At 40.5% G+C, this 23,366-nt stretch overlaps 1 protein-coding gene across 1 annotated transcript in view; it reads left to right on the top strand.

Moving 5' to 3' along the window:
• The window catches only part of LOC149298981 (arginyl-tRNA--protein transferase 1-like), a 37,196-nt gene extending 25,831 nt beyond the window's left edge, over positions 1–11,365 (top strand). Inside the window, exons 9-12 of the mRNA XM_089486886.1 lie at positions 2,926–3,107; positions 3,496–3,595; positions 10,673–10,793; positions 11,187–11,365. Coding sequence (XP_089343012.1) covers positions 2,926–3,107; positions 3,496–3,595; positions 10,673–10,793; positions 11,187–11,365 — 582 coding nt within the window. The remainder of the gene's footprint in view (positions 1–2,925; positions 3,108–3,495; positions 3,596–10,672; positions 10,794–11,186) is intronic.
• The last annotated feature ends 12,001 nt before the right edge of the window (positions 11,366–23,366 follow it).

Here is a 23,366-nt window from a genome sequence, read left to right on the forward strand (position 1 = left end):
GGACCTGATGTCCAGTAATATACTGCGTTATGTCAAGAATATGCCGACACATGTTCTATGACATGTCACATATGGCACAGTAACAGGTTTTTGCATCCCTGGTTTTGTAATCCCAGCCCCTCTTATCGCAAGTATTGTGCTCTCTTAGGGGGTTCAGATATTTGGTGTATATAAATATATCTTAAATCCCCCCTGCCAGTGAACTGCCACTTCTGCCTGGCTGCAGGACAGCAACTGTTTAGGCTCCTGGACATTGGAATTCCTTTTCAAACTTTTTTAGGTCTAAAGCTCCGAGTCTTCCTTATGGGTGATTAAGTGCAGTAATGGTCTGCGAGGTGCGTGTACCAGCTGTAACAATTATCTATACAGCAACAACCATTTATGCAGAGCTTTACACAGACCTAAGGGACGGCAGAGAGGGCTTCCGTACCGTACTTACATTCCATTGCAGGGTCACAGTGGAGGGATCAGTACTGGTTACACTGTTGGTAGTACAGATGGACAAGGCTGTACTCATGAGGCCTTTTGCTTTTTGAATACACCTCCTCCTAGAAGCCACCAACCTCAAAAATTAAGAAAAACCTATGAGCAAGAGAATATCGCTAAGTGGGACTGACAGCTTTACTGTATTAGAAGATCACGAATGCTGTGGTCTCAGGGTGGACCCGACTTAACCAGTTTCCAAATGGAAGGAAACTATTTATTCGAACAGGATGCAGATAAAAATGAAATTGTTTTATAATTAGTGATTTGATGCTTGTAAAGGAAATAAGGTTCAAGTCTCCCCTGGCTATGAATACATCATATGTCAACTTACTACTAAGGGCTGCTCCTTAACCCTTTGTGTACCACAGGGGCAAGCGCGGCCTTTTTAGAATGCAGTGTGTACTTTTATTGTCCTTTTGGGGGTTAATGCGCCCAAAGCAATATGGTGTTGCACCAGCAACATCTTACTATGTCATAAATCCACATCATGCCTATCACCACCCCGGCGGCTGCAGTTAATATCAGTTTGTCTACTAAAGCATGTAGCATACGCAGGTTTTGCGATGAACTGTATCCAGTTCCGCTGGTAATCTGGTTCGCTGAAATGGTTTGTAAATAATGCACAATACACATCAAAAGTGGTTTGCGGACAGAATAGTCCTGATTACTCCATTGTCCGCTAGTTTCAATGAATACAGCCACGTAAATAGTCCCCTTTGGCATTAAATCCACTTCTGTATAACTCCATAGTAATGGTTCGCCAGGAATTACTATCATACATTTTATTTTTTATAAAACAGAAAAATATGAATAGTAAAAAGCACGTCCAGACTGTAATGTCTCCCTTACAATATAGTGACACTAACTTGATGTACAGTTCACTTCATGGACTTTCTAACATACTTGACCAAAGTAAGTACAAGTGTGACACCCCCAATGCTACCCTGTGAGTACTTTTATATAAATATGTCTTTTATAAATGGGGGGGGGGGGATAGGTCTCAGCTGTACTCATCCTCCATGGTCTGTCGATCCCTGCCACTGATTGGCTGTGTTAAAATCACTGGGAGCAGTTTCCATGCATGCGCACAGGTTGTCTGAACAGATTCCCACCTGCAGCGTTTGGAGGTGAGTATATAACATGCAAGGAGATATGATTGGCCAAACACATGTCTTGCACAGAAGAGAACGGGTCATATGAGGGCGTTAAAGTACCCTTTGCAGGGCCAGGGAGGGACATAAGGGGCTGCATATCCCTTTGGCGTCCACCTTGGCCTTCCCGTCATGTTTGGCACCGAGCACTTTTTTCACAGTGGAGCCACAAACCTCGGGGCTTCGATCAACATAAAAAAGCTCTGGTTGGCTTTAGGTGTGTTTTTTGCCACCAGGTGCTTTCCTTGTGGGGTGGGGGGGGTTGTATGTTATATTATCCCATGCAACCTTGTGAATGCATTACAGGACACCAGCTTAGTCAAAGAAAGGGCTTTTAAAACTGACCTTATGCGATTGGTGTTAAAGGACTTTGCATCATATTGCAAACCCATGCGCTCTGCTTTGACAACAAAAGAGCTATTAATATATGTTGGAACTGACTAATTCTCCATTAATCCCCTCCACGTGCTCATGCCTTTCATTTGCCTGCTTTGTGTGCTCCATGCTGTTTCACAATAAGGCAGTAGTAAATCACTTGTGTGTCTAGCTGTAGAATGTCTTCAGCCTTGCCTCCTGCCTGTCTCGCCCTCCAACCTCCCCACCCTGATCTCCACTAGTTTATTACCCTGTGAGTTTTTTCCTGCTGCCCTACAGAGTGTCGAAACAGCAAGGTCAAATTTATGTGGAAAGTAAGACGGGGCAGAGAGGCTCTAAAACTTTTGCCATGTACCATCTTGAAGTCAGTCCTTCAGTCTGTCCCAAGAAAAATAGTGGGGTCTGGCAAGCAGAGCCAACGTGACTCATTGTGTGAGATCAAGGCGTTCTCTTTTACTTAAAGCATTTTACTTTTACTGCACTCTTCGTGGTGTTTAGACACCGATAAAATGATCACCGCCTAACCTCACTGTCTGGCTTAGAATGCACAGAAGGTTTGCATTCCTAGGAGTGAGGCTGAAACGTGGTATGAAGTGGCCTGCAGAGCCCCTGGCCCCTAGTGTATGGGAAGTTATGGTGTGTGGTTTATGTTAAATGATGCCCTAGCCCAGGGAATCTTCTAATCCTGGGCTGTTCATCTGGAGAGCTGTAGGCCAGATGTGGCTTCAGAAGGGCTTTTCTGCAGCCATCCTGCTTGGAAGCTCCTATTTTAATTTATCATCCATGAAGATGTTGGATAACATTGTTATCCAGCTTGTAGTGTAAATGTTGCCACCATATTATGTTAAGATCTATCTAAACTCTCCTTGGAACATGCATAGCAATATTTAAAATAACCTTGTCTTTTGTGCAGCCAGAAACCTGCGCGGATGGACCCAGTTGTGGTTATGGCTCCTTCCATCAGCAGTACTGGCTGGATGGAAAGATCATTGCGGTTGGAGTAATCGACATCCTCCCTCACTGTGTCTCCTCTGTGTATCTCTACTATGATCCTGATTACTCCTTTCTTTCCCCTGGAGTTTATTCTGCCTTACGGTAAGGGACAAGAGAGCAAATTGAAAGACCTGCAGTATTTATTTATCTGAATCTGATTTTGTTTTGCCCCCCCCAGTATTAATTAAATATATTTTGTCTTTGTGACTAATATGTATCGATACGTAAGAGCTTCTCAGCTGCCTTTACTGAAAGCAGGAGGCATACTGCAATATGCTTCTTGCACATGCTCAGTAGAACTCCCATTTTAGTCAATGGAAGTAGAACAGAATGGTTTGACCAGAATACAAGCTGATGCACTTTCTCTGCGAACAAACCTCTGGGAGAGCTTTTAAAATAAGATGATTACGTATGGAAGAAATAAATCCAAGTGGAAACTCTTTCAGGCTGTTTACATGTTTCTATTTATTTTTTTCATTTCTGTCTACAGAGAAATAGAGTTCACTCGAGACCTTCACAAAAAGGCTGCTGATCTCTGCTATTATTACATGGGCTTCTATATCCATACTTGCCCCAAGATGAGATATAAGGTAAATTGAAGAATGAATGAATAAAAAATTTGCACTTTGACCTGTCAGGACTAAAATAATAGCGGCACCCTGCATTTGTTAGGTCCTAGAAGGTAGTGGGACCCTCTGATGTGTGCCAGCTACCCCAATGTCTCTTCCTATACAAAGGTTTTTCTCTAAAGATAACTCTTAAGAATTTTGGCATGTAGTATACAATCATCTACCAAAGGTATGCTTTCCATTTAAGGTTAATGTGTGAAATCTGTCATCCGCACCCTACAAGTTCTTTCGTCATGCATCTCACAGCTTTTAGCTTTTACCCGTGAAGCTGTTTTTGGAGATATTTAGTTTAAAAGCCCACCTCGGGGATTAAGAAATATATGTCCGAGCGGCAGAAGACGGTATTTTCTAATCCGTTTCCCGTCCCAAAGTCCTGTCCTGTCTCCTCATCCTCCCTTACTGCCTAGACCAATCAACAACAAACAGCAACATACAAGGAGAGAGTTAACTTAATGGGGAGGAATATTCATTCCATTCACTTCCAAGTTAAGATGGTTGATCCCATGGTGTACATGTAAGGTTGGTGTCTAATACATAAGAATTGTTTTTGTTAACCTGTAAGATACAATGCCTAGGTTTATATAGAGTATAGATGAAGGACTTGTGCATTTATCCAATCTAACACTCGGAGACAGGAGTATCTTGGGGTGATTTGGTTACTTAAACAATACGTACAGGTCAACGGTAGAACATAAAATAATCCATCCACTGTGCTAGCAGAACTGAAAGCTGACAACTCAAGAGTGAAATGGCTCTAAATGAGATCATCTTATTTCATTTGGCACTGCCATGCAGAATCACATGTGCAAATTATTCTCCACTACGTCAGGGTTTTGTTTTTTTTTTATTTATTTTTTTGCATATGATGCAAGGGTGGTATGTGATTATGTGTTGGTATGTATAATGTATATACACCCATTTCTAACAGATGTATAAAACCCAAGCACATAGGCATTGGTGGTAGAAAGTGTCTTACTAAAGAGCTCAGTGACCTTTGTCACACATTTGTGAAATTTCTGCCCTGCTAGATATGCCCCAGTCCACTGTAGGTGCTATGGTGCAGTGAAAGGGTCTAGGAGTAGAAACAGCTTGGCTATGAAGTGGTAGACCACGCACACTCCCAGTGCAGGGCTCCCAAGTGCCCAAGCACGTAAAAAAAATGCTTGTCCTCTGTAGCATCACTACGCAGTTCCTAAGTGCCTCTGGAGGCAACATCAGCACAAGCTCTGTGTGTCGGGAGCTTCATGAGATGGGTTTCTATGGACAAGCAGTTGCTCAGAAGCTGAAGATCGCTATGCACAATGCCAGGCATTGACTGGAGTGGTGTAAAGCATATAACTGGTGGACTGTACAGCAGTGGAAATGTGTTCTTTGGAGTGATGAATCAAACTTTACTTTTTGGAAGTCTGCTGGATGAATCTGGGTTTGACAAATGCCAGTAAGCTACATGTCAGAATGCATAGTTTCAGCTGTGAAGTTTGGTGGAGGAGGGATAATATGGGCTATTTTCCGGGCTAGGGCCCCTTAGTTCCAGGGGAGGGTAATGTTAAGATATTTTAGACAATCGTATGCTTACAAAATTGTTTGGGAAAGGTCCTTTCCTGTTCCAGCATGACTGTACCTCTGTACAGCGCAAGGTACATAAAGACATTGATGAGTTTGGTGTGGGGGAACTCTAGTAGCCTGCACAAAGCCCTGGCCTTAACCTCAATGAAAACTGTTCAAATTGGAATGCTGTTTTCTAGCCAGGCCTGTCCTCACAAATGCTCTTCTAGGCACAAATTCCCACAGACAAACTCCAAAATATGGTAGAAAGACTTCCCAGAAGAGAAGAGGCTGTTATAGCTGCAGGTGGGAACTTCATATTAATTCCCATGATTTTGAAATGGAATGTCCAACAAGCTCTTATAGGTGTGATTGTGAGATGTCAAGATACTTTTGGTCGTGTGTGTGTGTAACATTAGGACCAACTGACAGATGAAGGAAATGACACTGATAATCTTGTTATCATGGCACCTGTCAGTGGGTGGGATATATTAGGCAGCAAGTGAACATTTCATCATCAAAGTTGACGCGGAAGGAAAAGCGGTGAACCGGCAAGAGGGTCATGGGCGACCAAGGCTTATTGAGTCACGTGAGGGGCGGAGGATGGCCGTGTAGTCAAATACAACAGACGAGCCGCTGTAGCTTAAATTGCTGGAAAAGTTAATGCTGGTTCTGATATGGGGCTGCGTAGCTTGCCGACTTCTGTCCACTGTCGAAAGCATCTACAATGGGCACATGAGCAGAAGAACTATACCGTGGAGCAATGGAAGAAGCTGGTCTGATGAATCACGTTTTCTTTCATATCACGTTGATGGCCGGGTACGTGTGCGTCACTTACCTAGAGAACACATGACACCAGGATGCATCCATGGAAGCCCCACCTTGCGACTTACAGAACTTAAAGGATCTGCTGCTAACATTTTGGTGCCAGATACCCCAGCACACCTTCAGAGGCCTAGTGGAGTCCATGCCTCAACGGGTCAGGGGTGTTTTGTCCCCAAAAGTGGGACCACAATAGTGCCCTATGTGCTTAAGTACAAATCAGTCCCTCTATTTGTGTGGGTAAGTGAACCACTAAATACGTCATACGACTATTTAAGCAACCAACATATTTGATCAGGGCAAAGTGCAATGCTACCCATTTTAATGTATGTAAGCAGACAAGTGCTTCCCAGCTATCATTGCACTGTTGATCTAGTACTTCAACATCAAAAGCAGTGATAATCAAAGCCCTCTTTATTTGTGTGTTTGAAAATTACCTTTTAAATAGTGACTCTCAAGTGGAGGAAGCCTTTAGAAGGACCGGTGTTGGTAAAAGATTAATGCCTTAGATTAACAACCCCCCCCCCCTCTTCTAGAGCATACTACAGTCTTTTACTACATAAAGGACATGCTGGTCATTCATTAAGGAGAAACTGTCTCTACTCTCCTTGCCCTGATAATATGTATCTCACCATCACCCCACCACCATCCTCTGCCTACAACAATATTGGATAAAGGCAAAAGTCCCAGACATACTGAGTTAATGTGTATAATGTAGAGGCCGCTATCACAATACGTTTCCCTTCCATTATTACAGAAAGACTCGGAAGTGATTGTAACATAGAAACATAGAATTTGACAGCAGATTCGTCGGTCTCGTCTGATCATTTTTCCTGATGTAAAGACTCAGATCTTCATCAGTCGTTGGTCTTGCCTTAGATTCAGGATCGCTTTATGCCTGTCCCAATTATGTTTAAATTCCCTCACTGTATTAGCTTTTACCGCTCCTGCGGCTGTTCAATCTATCTACCACCCTCTCAATAAAGTAAAACTCCCTTGCATTACAGCTAAACCTCTGGGATTTCTCCTTTGAGATAAAGTTCCCTTGTGTAGTTTGTTAAATCCTGTTAACACAACAGGGGCCCCTTTGTTTTCTGCTATATATAAGGGTTCAGTGATTTATTTATATGCTGTAACACATCCTGTAAGCATAGGTTAGCTTCCTTGCAATTACCTTTCTCCCCCTATCCATCTACCTATAAAATAGCCTTCATATTAATCCATCTAATAATCACACATTGTCATCCTACAATATAATTTTAATTATCTTTACAGCTCCCTTAATAAGTAAGATGAGTTTAACTCAGATACCATGCTCTGTAACTTTAAAGGGACAGCCCAGCTATAATATGCACTTTAATTCTTCTTTAAGTCTTCTCTGGTGCTGGCTCGGTGACCGCTGTGTGTGGGGGGGGGGGTCTGTTAAGATCCCTGTGCACATGCATGGAAAAGGCTCCTATTGATTTCACTGGGAGCGCTTTCCTGCCACTGATTGACTGCTTCAGTTGTCGGACCACAGCGGAGGAGGGTTGCTACGGCTCTAGTTTCTACCTGTTTTGTTTTTTCGATTTTGAAGAATGCCTATTAAAATACTCAGAACACTTTAATACCCCCGTAAACTGCCCCTTTTGCTGGAACATACAGCGCTCTGTATACGGCGTTGTGCAGCAGTAACGTAGTGTGCGGGGAGGCGCTCTATAACGCTGATCAGACTGCATCTCGTGGAGGCCTTGCTGCTATTCTGTTAAACGAGACTCCAGCAGAATGCGGAGACTTTGTTTTTACAGAGGGTGAGGTACAGCTGCATACCAAGAATTCTGCGCAAGTGCCGGGTTTGTGCTGAATGCCCTACAGGGCCTTGGGCTGCGGCCAATCGGAGGCTGACGTTCCATACCCCTCCCCTCCTATTCCATTTGCCATTACTCAGGCTGAGCTGCCCCAGAGGCAGAATGCAGAGCCGGAGCTGACTTTCAGTTGCATTTGGTTCCAAGCAACATTCTTTTTTCCATCTGTTGTATGAAACCTTTTTTTTTTGTTGTAACTTTTAGTAAAGGTATTTGTAAAAAATGCAGAGCTTTCCCGGCACGACGCTTTAATACATAACTGTATAAACTCCCCATTTTACAGAAGTGCAGGATTTTGTATGAGACTGTTACAAATCAGTTCTGTTCTAACATGGGACTTGCGCTGCTAGTGTGGTTTTGTTATAGTGCCATTACAGTAATAACATAAAATAGTTGTGTGTGTATATCTATATATAATTTTATTTTTCTTATTTTTTTATCCACTATGCTAGGTATTGCCTGCTGAGCATGATGGGACTTACAATTAATTGCCGCTGTCATGTCCTTAAGTAGCCAGTCTCTCTCCTGGAATGTTCCTAGCCAAAGCGTTCAGAATCCTTTACATTTTTAGATGTTAAATTAATTTTGGCATGAATCCCAAAAGTAGTATGGTCCTCCAAATTAGGACTTTTTTATATTATTTTAATAACTTTTCTCCCATGACCTCCAGCTGTCCTCCGTCTTAAGGTGTTGCTGTCCCTAATGCACTGCCGATGACAGTTTAGGGGCAGGCTTGTTTGTGCAGCGGCAAGTTCTCTTTAACTGCAAAGCTGCCTTAATACCCTTTTAATAAAAACTCAACAGGGGTTATTGTGCAGCAACAGAATACAGATGTGAGCGTAAGAGCGATGTGTATGTTTAACCTTCCCAGTACCAGCCTCTGCTGTGTTAAATGTCCTCTTTGTTATAACCCGATCTCCTTGTGACCTTTTCCTCACTAGTACTTGACAGAGCAAATAATATTTTCAGTCCCTTCTACAAATCCCTCGCAGGCATTCTTTTGAAATGTCTCCAGAGCGCTTGGTGGGAGGGGACGGGGCGGCCGCCTGCTTCTCATGTCGTGCTGGAGCATGTTGTGTGTGCCAAAATTTGGGGCATATGGCAGTACATAAAAAGGCCTTCCACTAATGCCGGGGAAAAAAACACCATTCTGCCTGTTCTCCAATTATAAAATTAGCACAGAGCGGCATTTTGGGTCTTAGAAGTTGTTCATCCATCAAACTGGAATCCTTTTGCGGATCACGTAATTCCTGGTCCACATTCGTTTTAACATCCCTGCCTCTAAATCATGGCATATATCTTAATTAGAAATAAAAAAAAATAGCCGAGGCATTCCCATATGAAATATAACGTCACTCCTTCTCAATATACATAATATAATACGCAATATGATGGCACTGTATGCAATAATCCATGATTAGTACAATTTCATACATTAAACTGTTGGCAATAGGTTGATTTTGTGTACTACACTGTTGGTAGTCGCCACATATGCCTTGTATTATGTAATAACAAAAGATTATTATGTAATAATGTGATCTTAACCTCATCACAAAAGTGACTAAAGTGATTAAGGTAGAAAGTGAGACGCATGGTCATATCCCCAGTGAAGTGATGCAGATACATCCCAGTGGTTGCTATGATAAGACCACTTTTTTACATTACTATTATCTTTTATTTATTACGCGCCAACAAATTTAAATGGGGCAGCTAACACACACAAAACTAATGCATACAGACACAACAGGAGCCGAGAGCCTGGCCCGTGAGCTTGCCACCTATGCCTTACACAAAGTTCTTGGCAGGAATGGTGGGCTTATGGCGGCCCTTCTTGTGACCATACATGCTGTACCCCATAGCCACACTATGCTACAGAGCTTTTAAGTGCAGTAATATTTCGCTGTTATTAAAGAATAACATTTCTGTCTTTTTGGCATGTTGGCATATGTATAATTAACTACTCAAGGAGTAAAAGAGAGTTATTTTTTAAAAGTTCACAGCTACTGCGGACGAGTCAGTCTAGCCTTTCATAGCCTTGCGAACGCTTAGGTGTCATCAGAATGTCCTCTAAGTCAATTTGGGTGTTTTTGGACCCAATAATTAACCCGGCTGCGTTGAATTTGCTTTCTTACTTATCTTGTATATAAAACCTGGTCCACAAGTCTTTGACAATGTTTATAAATTTGTAAATATTTTTAATTCTGACCAGCAGACTATCCTTTTGATCTTCACTGTAACATTGTCCTCTAGTTTATCTGTAGCACGTTTGAAACTGAAAGACCTGACTTGCAGGGGGTGAAGAACCTCCTCTTATCAGCATTCCGATTAGAGTTTTCCGGTACTAAACAAACGTTTTCTCCTTGTCCAAGCACAACTGGACTTAGAGCGGACGTATATGTGTGTTATCTGCGCTTGTTATACTGATAAATGTTAGAGGAACGAGACAAAAACCAGACTTCCTTACCATAAAATACACATCCCTTGTTACACTTTTGATGTTTTTAACACTTTTGCCCCTAGTGATTTTGTAGCTTATCTATTTGCAATGTGTCCCAAGTTAATTTAGAAAAAAATTGGTTTAGCTCTAATTACTGAATGACTGTTAGTCTCGTTATTGTAATTTAGCTTTTCACTCCATAGAACTGTAAGGGGCTCATGGTTTGGTTGACCAATTACTAAATCCTGAGTTCCAGGCAATTGTTTACTTGTTAACACATGTTAAGACATATTGGAACAGAAGTAGAGGGTTCTGCTCTTGCAAGTTTACAATCTTTTATTCCAAACTACAATCAGTTGGTTTGAACTGCTACCTGTGTATTTCCCATAGGGTCAGTATAAACCATCATACTTGTTGTGTCCAGAGACCTATGCATGGATGTCCATTGAAAATGGTGTTCCTTTGCTGGAGCGTAGTAAATACAGTCGCTTGAACAGCAACGCCAGGGAAGGTAAGCGATCCTTGCAAACTATCTGCTTGTCAGTTGGCACTTTCAACATTAAAGGTTACTTGTGCAAAAAAAGTAATTTATGGCTGCAAGGCTGTGCAGTGCTTCAATGTATATGTGTGATACTGTTTTTATGTAGTACTTTGTCAACAAGAATGGGCGTTAGGCTCACATTGTGTCTGAACGTAGGTGATCTGTGTACGCCAGCTGGGACCCAGATGTTGCTCATGTACGCATATCATACATCTGACCTTGTCTGTGCAGACGTATGGCTTAATGGGAGACTTGTGTGCTTCTGTGGCCAGTTCTGTAAAAAGCTTCATATTGCTAATTTTATGTTAACAGGGTGACCCAAAAGAGACACTTATGTGAAACTGTTATCTGTCATATTCACAGGGGACAAAGACGTCCTGACAGAGCTGGGACGTGTCCGAATCTTACACAAGCGTACCGTAATGCCATACAGCATATACAAGAAGAGGCGAAAGGGGCCCAGCGACGAGGCAACAGTCAAACAATATGCAGGGCTGGTGGGTCAGACCTGTGCAGAACGCATGGTGCTCTATCGTGCTTGAGATGTTCTTGCTCTGTCTGTCCCTGCTAAATGGCTCGAGGCACTCTATGAAGGGAGCTTCCATGGGGTGGTGTACTCTGCATGCGAGTGTTTTCAGAGTCATCAAAGTGGGGGGTTGAAAAAAGGTGATCAGGAAGAATGGGAAAAAGAGGTAGAACATCTTAGTCCCCTCCCTTCCATCTTTGTGTCTAGGAGAGCTATGCAATGGGATTGTCACATGCCTTCTCTTTTCTTATGTCTATCTTTATGTGCCCTGAAATATACATGCGTCTAGCACCTTTTCTTTATCTAAATGAAAATCTAGTAACACAAATATTCAGTGTGCGCAGTGTCTTGTAGAGGTGATTTCACATGTTCATTACTGGTGCATCCCGAGGCAGTGTGTTGAGTTGCCTCTGTATAGAGTTATGGTTGGCCTTGCCAAGGACTATTCATCCCCTTGCAGTTGGCTGGCCTTCCTATGTGCAATACAGGTATAATCCTTTTGAGGCATTAACTAGTAATGGCCATACAGTTTCAGCATATCATCTGTAGCCTCTTGCATATTTATATATGTTTTATAAAGCCATTAAATTGCCATCATACTGTCTTACAAAGTCTAGTTTACCAAATCAGGGTTCTTTGTTAGTCACCATGCCTGTATAACCTGGACTTCAGCGTTACTGTGTGTCTACAGCATGTACTGTGTCTGGATCAAGTTCTATGATAAAGCAAGAATAACATTAACTTGAAACACCCTGTGCAGCCTGTGCCTGTTTCTTGGCATTTGTCATTATTTTGTTTTAATTAGCAGAGTATGAATGCATTGTGAAATGACAGCATAGATAGCTAAGTAATGGGTTAGACCCTCCAAAAACAGGTCTACCTATCCTGTAGCTCTCTATGCGTTCATCTGGTGGTGTGTGTAGAGGCAGGTGATAGAGGAACAATGTATATAATGTATTGGGACCCAGCGGTCTTCAGAGGCAATTTTAACGAAGCAGGTACAATACATTCCAGTGTTTCTTGCATGCGGCTTATATTTGTTCATTCCTCTTTGCGTTCTTATAATATGTAATTCATGCAATTAAATTCCTCAATCTTTTTGTGTTGTGGTGGTAAGGGGTTAAAGTTAGTAGACACATAATAGCGATTCACTATGACTATGGACAGAAGTGTGTGCACACGTATGTAAAAACATAATATCCCTTGAATCAGATGGGTCTTAAGTGTGTGCTCCTTTCCTAGGCTGTGTGAGTTCACTTCTCTAATCTGAGCCTTAATAAAACCCATCTGCCCAGAATTTAGAAGGCTTAACATCCATATGAAAAGTCTGTGCTCCTTTTATACTTCTTGTTTTCCATGCAGGCTCTAATCCTTCCTGGCTTTCGCGCTTGTTATTTCACCCTTTCCCTTGTGGTTCATGGTGGGGGAGGTTAGGGTTCCAAAATGATCAGTGATACCACATAAATGCAATGTGTTCATCCCGCTCCATGACCCAGCCGCAAAATGATCTTTGCACTACTGTCTATAAGAATCCTTATTTCAAAGGGAAAGTTTTGTGATTTTAAAAACAAAATCCATCATGATTACTTGACAAGGCAGCAGAAGGTATGGGCGCTGACTCTACTGTCTTGGGGACACCTTACTCTTATTCTAGAAGTATAACCAAGGCCATTCCTAGCCTCCAGTCTTGCTAATCATGATGGATGGATCCAATCTCAGTACGATAAGGGGTTAATTATTAGTAAATACTTTGCAGAACATGCTGGAGGCTCCACCAAAAAACAAAAAGAGTATAATTATGTAAGAAAAGCTCTCCCCAAATACTCCAAAGACAGAGTCACGGATTATATTAAATACAGAATATATCCATGGAGACCAGACTTTATAAAAAAAAAAAAAAGGCAGGTTTTGTGTACCAAAGAGGTAAGTGTGTCTATCAACAAAGTTTCTGGAACTACTATTTCAACATTACTCTCTATTACTTTGTGTTTTTGACCCAGAAGGTATGTCATGGTTTATTTTTAACCTTGTTAAACCTTGTATAAATGATTAAAAATGGACAAACGTTCCTTAATTTCTATCTCATGAGATGAAGCTGCTCTTTTTAGCTAGTCTTAAGACTCTGAGTCTCTGACCTTATGTTTCTGGCACAAAGTGGCAATACGGTAGGTTTAGGAAGTAATACAGAGGCATATGTCATTGTTGGGGGAAAAACTGACTTATTTAATTACTTTCAATGTAACTTATTAGCAATATTTTTTATTTTGTTCTCAAAACATTGATATGTAGAACCAACCGCGTCTCCGGCTCAAACGTCACGCATAATTTAGAACAGGTTTACTCAACTCCAGTTTCAAATGCCAAAAAATGAATTCCACTCCTTGTTTTCGGGCAAGGATATGCAAGATTCTTGGCCCGCTTGCAGCCTCGGTGACTCCTCACTCCCGTTCTACACATTGGTTATTTAAGGTACAGCTGTATGTACGTTGTACTCGGCAAACATGTTTGAACTTCCCTTAGGAGTATGTGTAAAAATATTAATCAGCTGCAACTTAAATCCAGATGTTTGTTCCTGTCGGAAATTGATGACAAACAATGATGCCATCCATATGAAGTGATGTCAAGAATTGGTATGATGCAAATGTTGATCACGGGGAGGATGCGTCGCAATAAGACAGCATACATAATATATTGCCTGACCCAGGAAAGTATCTTCTGGAATCAACCTGTGCTTTGTAACCTGGTATCGGGGGAATGAGATACATTTGCTTACTACGTTGTGTGTAATGGCAACAAGCAATGGTGTATTTTTAGGTGACCCTCACAGGGGGTCTGATCCACTCCACATTTTGCTGATCATACTGACCACTGCTAGTTTCTATGGTGTTGTACACATTTTTTATAATGCGGGTCCCAAAGATTATTTAACCCCCCCCCCCCATTATAATGTGGTTCATATTTCCTATTGGTGTAAGCGATCAGTTAGTAAGATGTAAAAAAAAAAAAAAAATTCCACTACCGACCCTTTTAATAAATAAAATTTAGGTTTCTATTTACATTGAAACAATGCCAGTCTGCTACTTGTTGAACTTGTTTTTGTGTGTATTTCCCATTAGGCACTGTGCATTAAACGCAGATAAAACCCCCTTCCAGTAATTCACCGCGGCTGTCCGTATAAGCAATGTGGCCGTCCATGCTTCGGCTTTCACGGCTTCTGCTTTGGAAGGTGCGTGGCGCCGCTTCCTTACCTTACAATGAACCTCAGTGCACCTCTTCTTGTTACGTGATCATGACTCAAATACCGCTACCATGTACACGAGGCTTTCACAGCCTTCACATTCACAATTTAAATAAATTGACGGTGAAAGATGACAAATTGAGACTGTGTGGGTTTTTTGTATTCATGTGTCTAGTTGCTATGGAGCTAATGTATAGAAACCGAAAATGTTTTTACTGTGTCTTCTCAGTAATGTAACAGTTATGATAAAGTCCTGTTGCCGTATTACAGCAATTTTCCGTTAATAGAGGCTTGTTATGGAATTTGACCTGATTTCTTATTTCTTTTAGTTCTTTTTGGGTAATGGATCTTTTAAGTGTGCTCTTAATATTAACAACAATGTTTAGTGTATCTAAAGCACTCTTATGGACCTCTGGAAAATGAAAACTAACTAAAATTTAATATGTCATGCGGGGGGATAAAACTTGTTTAAGCACCCAGTCGAACCTTCTTTTTCACTTTTGGGCTATATTATGTCTACTCTAACATAATCGAATGGGGAAACCAACGTTCAAATAGGTAATAAGCCATACTTTATTATATACTTGCCACCATTGTAAAATTCTGCGTAGCTTTAACTGCTTCATACAGGGCTTGCTCCATTCATGGGCTCTATCCTGAACAGTTGCTCTATACATGATGCAGCCACCTCCACCATATAGAGCTAGTGTTTCGTACAGCATGATTAATCAATGACAATTCTTTGATATCCCCAACAACGCTTTTGTTTTTTTAGATTCCCAAATTAGTTGCAAGTGGACAATCGATGTCTGATTTTCAAACCTGTGATTTAAAAGACCCCGGAGTGTAGGATCGTAAAATCTGTACTGATTTGAGCTATGAAACTAAGAACATGTAGGGTTTTGTGAATCCAAATTAAACCCCTTCCAGAAGGTTGCCATGTAAGCGGAAATGGCACCATTTGCAGCCCTTTGAGATCTTTATGCACAAGAACAAGCTGTTAAGTTAATATTGATATATTTTTACGATTACCATTTTACATGATTACCAATATTCCCATTTGCCTCCTGTTTGCAGAGGACACCTATTATTATTAATTTATTATTATTATTATGTATTGCTTTATATAGCACCATCAAATTAACAATGCCTAATTATATCTGAAAGCCTTTACTCAGAAATCTGCTAGAAAATGTTATTTTCTAATAAACATTCTAGTTTCTGCAAATGCTGTCTACGGGGTTCTTCTTTTCTTTAAGGCATTGAAATGAATCCAGAACTGTTTATTTTGGTCTTTTCCTACCCACCCTTTCCCCTATACATCCTTTGTCATTTACATGTTATTTAATGTATGATCAGGAAGGTACCCTTCATTCAGCGGATGCCCGCCTAGTTGATAGGACATTTCTTTCGTGTTCGGAGATGGTTTATGCTTCAACTTCGCTGTTTGTTTAAGACGCCAGTGGCAGACACTGATACTCTGAATTGGGGCCTCTCTCTTGCTCTGAACTCTCTATGCCCTTCTGGGGATTTTGTTGGCTTTTCATTTTTCTTTTAGAGATCCCAATCACCGCATAAGGCAAACATCTAAAACCTGAAGCACTCGGCACTGAATTATGGGACGTGTAGTTCATGGTAACTCTTATGTAGAATATTTGTTAAAGAGGAAGTTGTATTGTAGATTAATTTTATGACATCACAGCAGCTGTGAGAAGGTGTCATTTGAAATGTTTACATCAACTTTTTATATGGAGGGCCGCATTCTTGACTGGGAGTAGAAACCATTGGATTTAACCATTCAATAGACCCTTAGGGTTTTCAAACAGACTTAATAAATCCAAAAATTGCAATGCAGTTTCCATAACTGTGGATCATACTGGAACATACAGAATTTGAAAGAAAGGCATGAGAAGCTTTCAACCTACAGCACAGAAAGGAAGCTGCATTAGAAACAAATACACACAGCAGACACACATGTGAATAAACAACATGAATTATTTAAAAAGCCATACACAGAATGACCGCAGAGAGGCAAACGTATACAGCTCGTAGTACTGAAAAATCACGCTTAGGGTAAAAGTAATGCCACTTACTGAGCCTTTATATCCACTATTAGCAATTAGAAAACAGAATAAGAAAAAATAATACGTGATAACTGTCTTAATGTGAATCAGGTAGCCCTAGGCCTGTGCCCATGTTAGATTGTCTTGTGATGCTCTCAGTACCACGTTTTATATTTGGTATGACCACTGCCATTTTTTTTTATTATTTAAAAGAGGGGGAAACTTATTTTGTTTATATCATCACTGGCCGTATTCTATGCTGGGGTTTTGTATTGATGTTCATTAATATAGCTGTAAGTTCACCGATCACCAGCAGGGGTCGCTGTAGACATTTAATTTTAACCCCGGAACTAAGTTGTTTGCATCTATTTTGTGCGGTGTGTAAAGGATCTTTCAACAATACGAAGAGGGAAAATGTGGGGTTTGACTGTGCACAAAACCTGTGTGTGGGTTGCAATGGTAAATACAAGTCATAATAAACATAGAACTCGACAGGAGATAAGAACCATTCGGCCCGTCTAGTCTGCCCCTTCTTCCTGATGTAAAGACCCGGACCTTAATCATTTTCTCGTCTTTCAGGAGGCATATGCCTGACCCATATATGTTTACATTTTCTTACTGTGTAAATCTCTGCCACTTGTAGACTGATGACATACTGTGGATGGCTTCATAATACAAATACGTATAAATTCAATTAAAAAAATGTAGTGGTATTTTGGTGAGCTCAATGGAACAGTATTTTAACATTTGGAGCTTGTGTCCTTAAAACAAAAAGACGTAGACATAGATAATATGGTTGGCTTTCTGAATTATCTATAATAACAGAGGATAGGCTTCGCTCATTAAATGCTCTATAGGTAGTTTGAAACAAAAAGAAGGCGAGGGACATTTAACCAAGAGCTTTTCTTAATATATAGAAGTTGCCATTGAAAGCAATAGAATGTGATTTAGGTGTTTGTACCGCAGCTGTCTAGTAGTAAGACGTAGAATAGCGCTAAGGTGCGCTACAATTATAAGGTTTGGGAGTCACTTAAAACTTTCCTTGTTTTTAAAAGACAAACAAGTTATGTCCAGTAACATGAAATTTATCAGAAATACAGTGTGGACGTTGTTAATGTTGTAAATGATTATTGTAGCTGATTTTTAATAGGATATCTTCATAGGGGTACAGAGGTCCTTTTATCAGCGACCATTGCTCTTGTGCTTTAGTGCCACTTTGTTTTCGCTAATCCAAGTTTAGGTTTAAATGGTTAACTGATCATTAGCAACCTCTTTTGCAATTATGTTACACAACTAGAAATTTCCTTGAATGGTAGTGATTATAACAAAATGGTGCATGTGGGTGGGTGGCTCGCTGCTTTCCAGCCGTGGAGAGGTTTGTAGCTTGTAGAAGCAGCTTTCACCAGACGATGCTCGGGCAGATAGAAAGGAGGTGTTACTGGGATGTGCCTGTACAGGAAGGATCTCCTCTCTCAAGTTCCACAATTATGAGGTAATGTATAGCAATCCATAGGTAGAGTCCAAGCACCTTCTAGCTATAGCTGTAGGATATGGGGGTGGGAGGAGGGGGTAGAGTCGCATAGTTTTTACCTCTCTAAACGTGTAGGGAAAAGTATGATTTCTCTTTCCAATGTAAATAGAAAGGACTATCTGTATTACTTGGGTTCTGCAATTGCGGTGAAATATTTCCTCATTTTTGTGGTGGTTGCCCAGTTCCTATATACTGTGTGAGAAAGGACCCATTACTAGCGGATGGAACGTATAAAATGACCCTTCTGGGGTTTTTTTTGGGGGGGGTTTAAAGTTTGGTTTAGAAGGACAGATTAATCTTTATCTGGAGAAACCATGCTAGTGTCTTACTGGCGAAGACCACCTCTAGCCCCACATCCATAATGGACTAAATCCTTGCAAAACACCAACCAAACATTTCAGGCAGAAACCCAATGACCTGAGCACTGGTAAAACCTCTTTTAAACTCCGGATGCTCTTGCTTTGCGTTCTTCTGTCCACTTGCAACAAGAGTCTTTAGTCAATAGTGATACATTGCTGTTGGCGTATTTGCATTTTTTTTAATTTTTTTTTACTCGTTTCTCTCTCCCTCTCTTCTATTTCTCCTCTCTGCCTCTTTTTATTTCTCTCACGCTCTTTCTGTCGAAAGAGAAGGAAAGTAAATTAATTATAGTTTATGATCTGTTAACAATATACACTGGGCCAGTGTAAGGTTTCTAGTGCCCCAGGGGAACTGTGTTTGAGGTGCCCCCTCCTGCATGCATTGCATTACAAACAAAAGAAAAAAAACAACTAATACTCCTGTATGGTAGTATGGTATGGCCATACCTGTTGACATATTCAGGTGGGTTTCACAACTTCATCTATTAACTAAATCGATATCAAACTCTCCCAAGCAGCATTAAGCTATTATTGTTATTATTTTTAATATGTTTTATTTATATAGTGCCAACAATTTTACGCAGCCCTTCATACAATACATATATTTAAGGAGTATGAAAAAAGGAGGAACTCTGCTTGCAAGCTTACAAATTGCTTTTACTGATGCTAGTAGAATTAATTATCCCCAAAAAATAGGATGTATTCTCCATGGGCCAAGTTGGCCCAAGACAACCCCTGAAATTAAACTATCTCCAGATATTCACTAAATATGTTTGATTTTCAACTAAACTATTTTTGCTGGGGAAACTTGAGTCTCTTTGTAGCTTACATCTCGGTGAATTTTCATGAAGTCCACTAACTATGTTCGTGGTTTGAGATTCCTCCAAAAAATTGAAGATACTTGGGTATGGTGAGCTTCCTGAAAATTGAGCTTGAGAGTTCAGTCCTTGTTAAAATCAAGTGCAACTGAACTTGTGTCAAGTTGCAGAAGCCGTGATAGGGTTTGCTATTGATGAATTCACAGACCTTTCACCTTTAATTTCTATCCAAAACTTGTAGCCAGCTATCACAAGACAAACCATGCATTTGTATTTATGCCCCATAGACCTATCAGGATAACTATGCCCATACTGAATTATAAATGTAGCTTAAGTGTCCTAAAAAAATACACACTTTTGAAGAAATTAATTACATTAACCTCCCTAAACTAACCCTGCTATATCCACTCTCACCTCAAAGGTTTTACCCTGCTGTGCTCCACCTCTCACTTTCATTACTACCCCCCAGCAAATATTCATATTAGTCTCCAAGCCTTCAAAGAACTAGAGCATCATTGATAAACCAGAGGGAATTAATTGGCTGCATAGCTCAGGATGACCTCTACAATTGGATGCAGATTTGGCTCCAAGAAATCTTCAAGGTTATTGACTATATGGCTACTCACCCAGCACAGAATACAAATGGGAATTTATTTTCTTTTGAGCCAGTATACATACCTTCAACACGTGACTGATCAAAGAAGAAATTGCCTTTCTACGTATCTTAAAAAATCTTTTTATATCTTTTATACCTGAGCTCAAGTGGGATTTATGCATCTATGGGATTACCTGGAGCTCAATGGAACAAGACTTATCATACGGAATCACCTCTCTGTTCTTGATCCGATGTAGGAAGCCACTATTTTGACTTTTTGTCGAGGAAAAAGCTTTTGTTGAATGAACTCTTCAAGTATGTTCTTCAGTGCATTCTTCAGATCTTATAATTTGGTCCCTACCTTATTACAGACTCATCTGTACCTGGATATGCATAAAGAGAAATTCTAGTATTAAAAGTGGGGCAGTTAAAAATAATTTTGCTTTGGTTGCTACCAGTAAATACCAATAAAAACATTCAACTTCTTTCTCCTGCACAATAGTAGTCTTTATACCCCAGGCCCCATCCTAAATCCTATATTCATCTCTATAAACAGATTTTTACTCTCTGAACTATTGAACTGGCTTCTGTTTTCAAAACGCCCCCTTTGCTGATACACATCTCTGCCATTATCTCCTCCATCGTGCTTAACGTAACTGCCTGTGCTCTTCTTAAAAGTCAATATGCCCATAACACAACCCATTAGCTCCACTTAATCTGCTAACAAGCTCTAAATCATCAGGGTCCCAACTTCTGGGGACCTGCATTTCAGTTTTTTCCTTTTGATCAACAAACTCAGTATCGGGTATCTGTGTCTCCAGTCACATCTCTCCCCAAACTCATAACATTATCAACGAAAGCTCTTAAAATGTGTACTATATGGGTAGTCTGTGATTAAAATGGCATGTACTTTCTCTCCTTTTTCACCCCCCCCTTTCTTCTCCATCTCTTCTCTCTCTCTTCCCCTGTTTTAGCACCCAACCACAAACAACACTAACTGGCAGCCCCTCACCTCCCCATCACACAACACTAGGTTCAGATCCTTGTTAGTGCAAATTATTGGTCATGCTAAGCAGGGTATAAAGAAAAGATCCACTGATGGTGCACTTTCCTTAGCCCTCTTTAGTATGACTGACAAATACACCATGGTAAGACTATTTAATATATGTATGTATACAATATATAAGGATGACTGCCCAGAGCTTCCATTTTCTGGTGATGTGTTCGGGGCTAGCCATGGAAAGTGTATATAGCATAGACAGAGCCTTGGTTGGGTGTGATTGTGAGAAAACACCACTCCCTGCCCATAATCTGCCGACTCCCTAGCCACCTTCCCCTGCTCACTGTCCACATTATCTCCCAAAAGGCACTCTAGGGATGGCCCCACACAAAGCCACTTCCAAAGCCTGCTCGTGTAAGTTTCCCACCAGTGTTCTAATGGGTAATCTGGTTCTAGAGCCATGTATGGAAGGTTTCCTGACCCCATACTAAAAGTTCAGCAGCAAACCCGTGTGCGGGACTAGTGGAGATTTATTTTGTGTATGCGTGTTTATTGTACATGCATGTATGCACAAATATGCATGCCCATAGGGTCCATGAGGGTCTTAGTCCAGCGCTGCTTAGCATTATGGGAGTTCCAGCTAAAAGTATCTGGCATGACAAAGGTTGCTAATACCTCTTTCTAGCTTTTCGTAAGACAGAATGTATGGCGGACCCTGCATGCTAAAATTTAACACATACGGTAATATAACACATCAATATCTTCTTAAATGTGACTATACCACCTATGCCTGGGTTTCCAAGTAGGAATGTTGTTGTGCACATTATTATTGTTTGCCTTTATATACAATATATTTGCTGTGTGTCAAAATACAGTTTGTGTGAAATAGAATACACTCGGCACTCTTCCAAATCTATAACATAAGCTAATAAATTAATGTGTTGCAACCTAATTAGTTATGAGTTTATCTGCAAGCTTTTAATATTGATTAAACATATACACCAGAATAAATTGGGGGACAGAACAGGATAGGTTCCCATAATTGTTTTCAAAAATAAATATATTGGAGGGATATGTATGTTTGTGTGTATGTGAGCATGAATGTCTAAAACGTTGAATTTGTAAGTGCGTTAGCATAGATGTGTGTGAGCATAGATGTGTGGGATGGAGTATGAGTTAGAATGAATGTGTGTGTTACTGAGTAAGTGTATGTGTAAGCATGTGTATGTGTGTCAGCACATGGAAATTTATGTAAGTATGTTTATGCTTGTGTGCCAAAGTATGTGTTGAAAGGGACAAAGAAGGCACAGACATGCTGTTTGGAGCAATGAAGGCACGAGTATGCTGTTTGGGAGTAAAGGTGGTCCATGTAGATTGTTTGGTGGTCAGGATGGCACTGATAAACTGCTTTAAGGCAAAGGTGGCCTTGTGGGACATGTGTGGTGAGATTGGGGGCCTCTGGGGCAATTTTTTCACCAGGCCCTGTGGTTTATAGTTATGCCCATGTTTTATAGAGTATTTTCCACTCTAATTATTTTACAGACCTTTTCACAGGTTTTATGAAGATACCAGATTTAAACATTGCTATATTTATTTTAACTCTTTCTGCACCTGCCCTTTATAGTCTTATTTAATATTATTGATTAAACAAACGGGTCTACCAGAAAACTGATAGTGATGCTACAAGTAGACTATTGCTCAGCACCTTACGTCATTCAGTTCCTTCTGCCTCTTGTGTTTTCTCTCCTCAGGAACTTTCCATAAAACTCACGGAATTCTTTAAGGTACTCTAAATCTATCTATCTATCTATAAGCAACGCTACTGAGAAGCCTGTGTTCTGCAGACTGCAGTAAACAAGAAGACAATAGGGAGTGTGTGATAGTTTTACGTGTACACCAGGCTACATCAATCTGTCACTGAAAGGACAATGGTATGGAAACAATGGTGTCTTAGTGCTTTACTACTGGCAGGATGGCGACCCTGTGCGGGCTGCCACCAACTGAACTAAGGAGTCACTGTTTGAAGGGCGTGGGTAGATCTGTAATTACTACTACTAGGATCCTCTCTAGGTTCTGCTACTCACCTTCTTGAGCAAAAAACAACTTTTAGTTATGCTTAAATTTCACACTTAATAAAAAAAGATGTTTTTAGAAAAATGGTGCATATTATTATTATTATTATAAGCTTTTATTTATATAGCGCCAAAAATTTACACAGCGTTTCTTACAATACATATATTCAAGGGGTATGATGAGACTAGAATTGACAGACTAAGACAAACCGATAGATTAGGTAGAGAGCCCTGCTTACAATATTGAGATTATACATAGGCTGTGCTGGTTTTAGCACCAGATATCCCAGGCAGCTGGCTGGAGAGCCGGACAGTGGTGCATTCTTTCCAGAGAGACAGAC

The sequence above is a fragment of the Sceloporus occidentalis genome, unplaced genomic scaffold (genome assembly GCF_023333645.1).
Source record: "Sceloporus occidentalis isolate IW3139 unplaced genomic scaffold, rSceOcc1.0.p SCAF_30, whole genome shotgun sequence".
Classification (NCBI taxonomy): domain Eukaryota; kingdom Metazoa; phylum Chordata; class Lepidosauria; order Squamata; family Phrynosomatidae; genus Sceloporus; species Sceloporus occidentalis.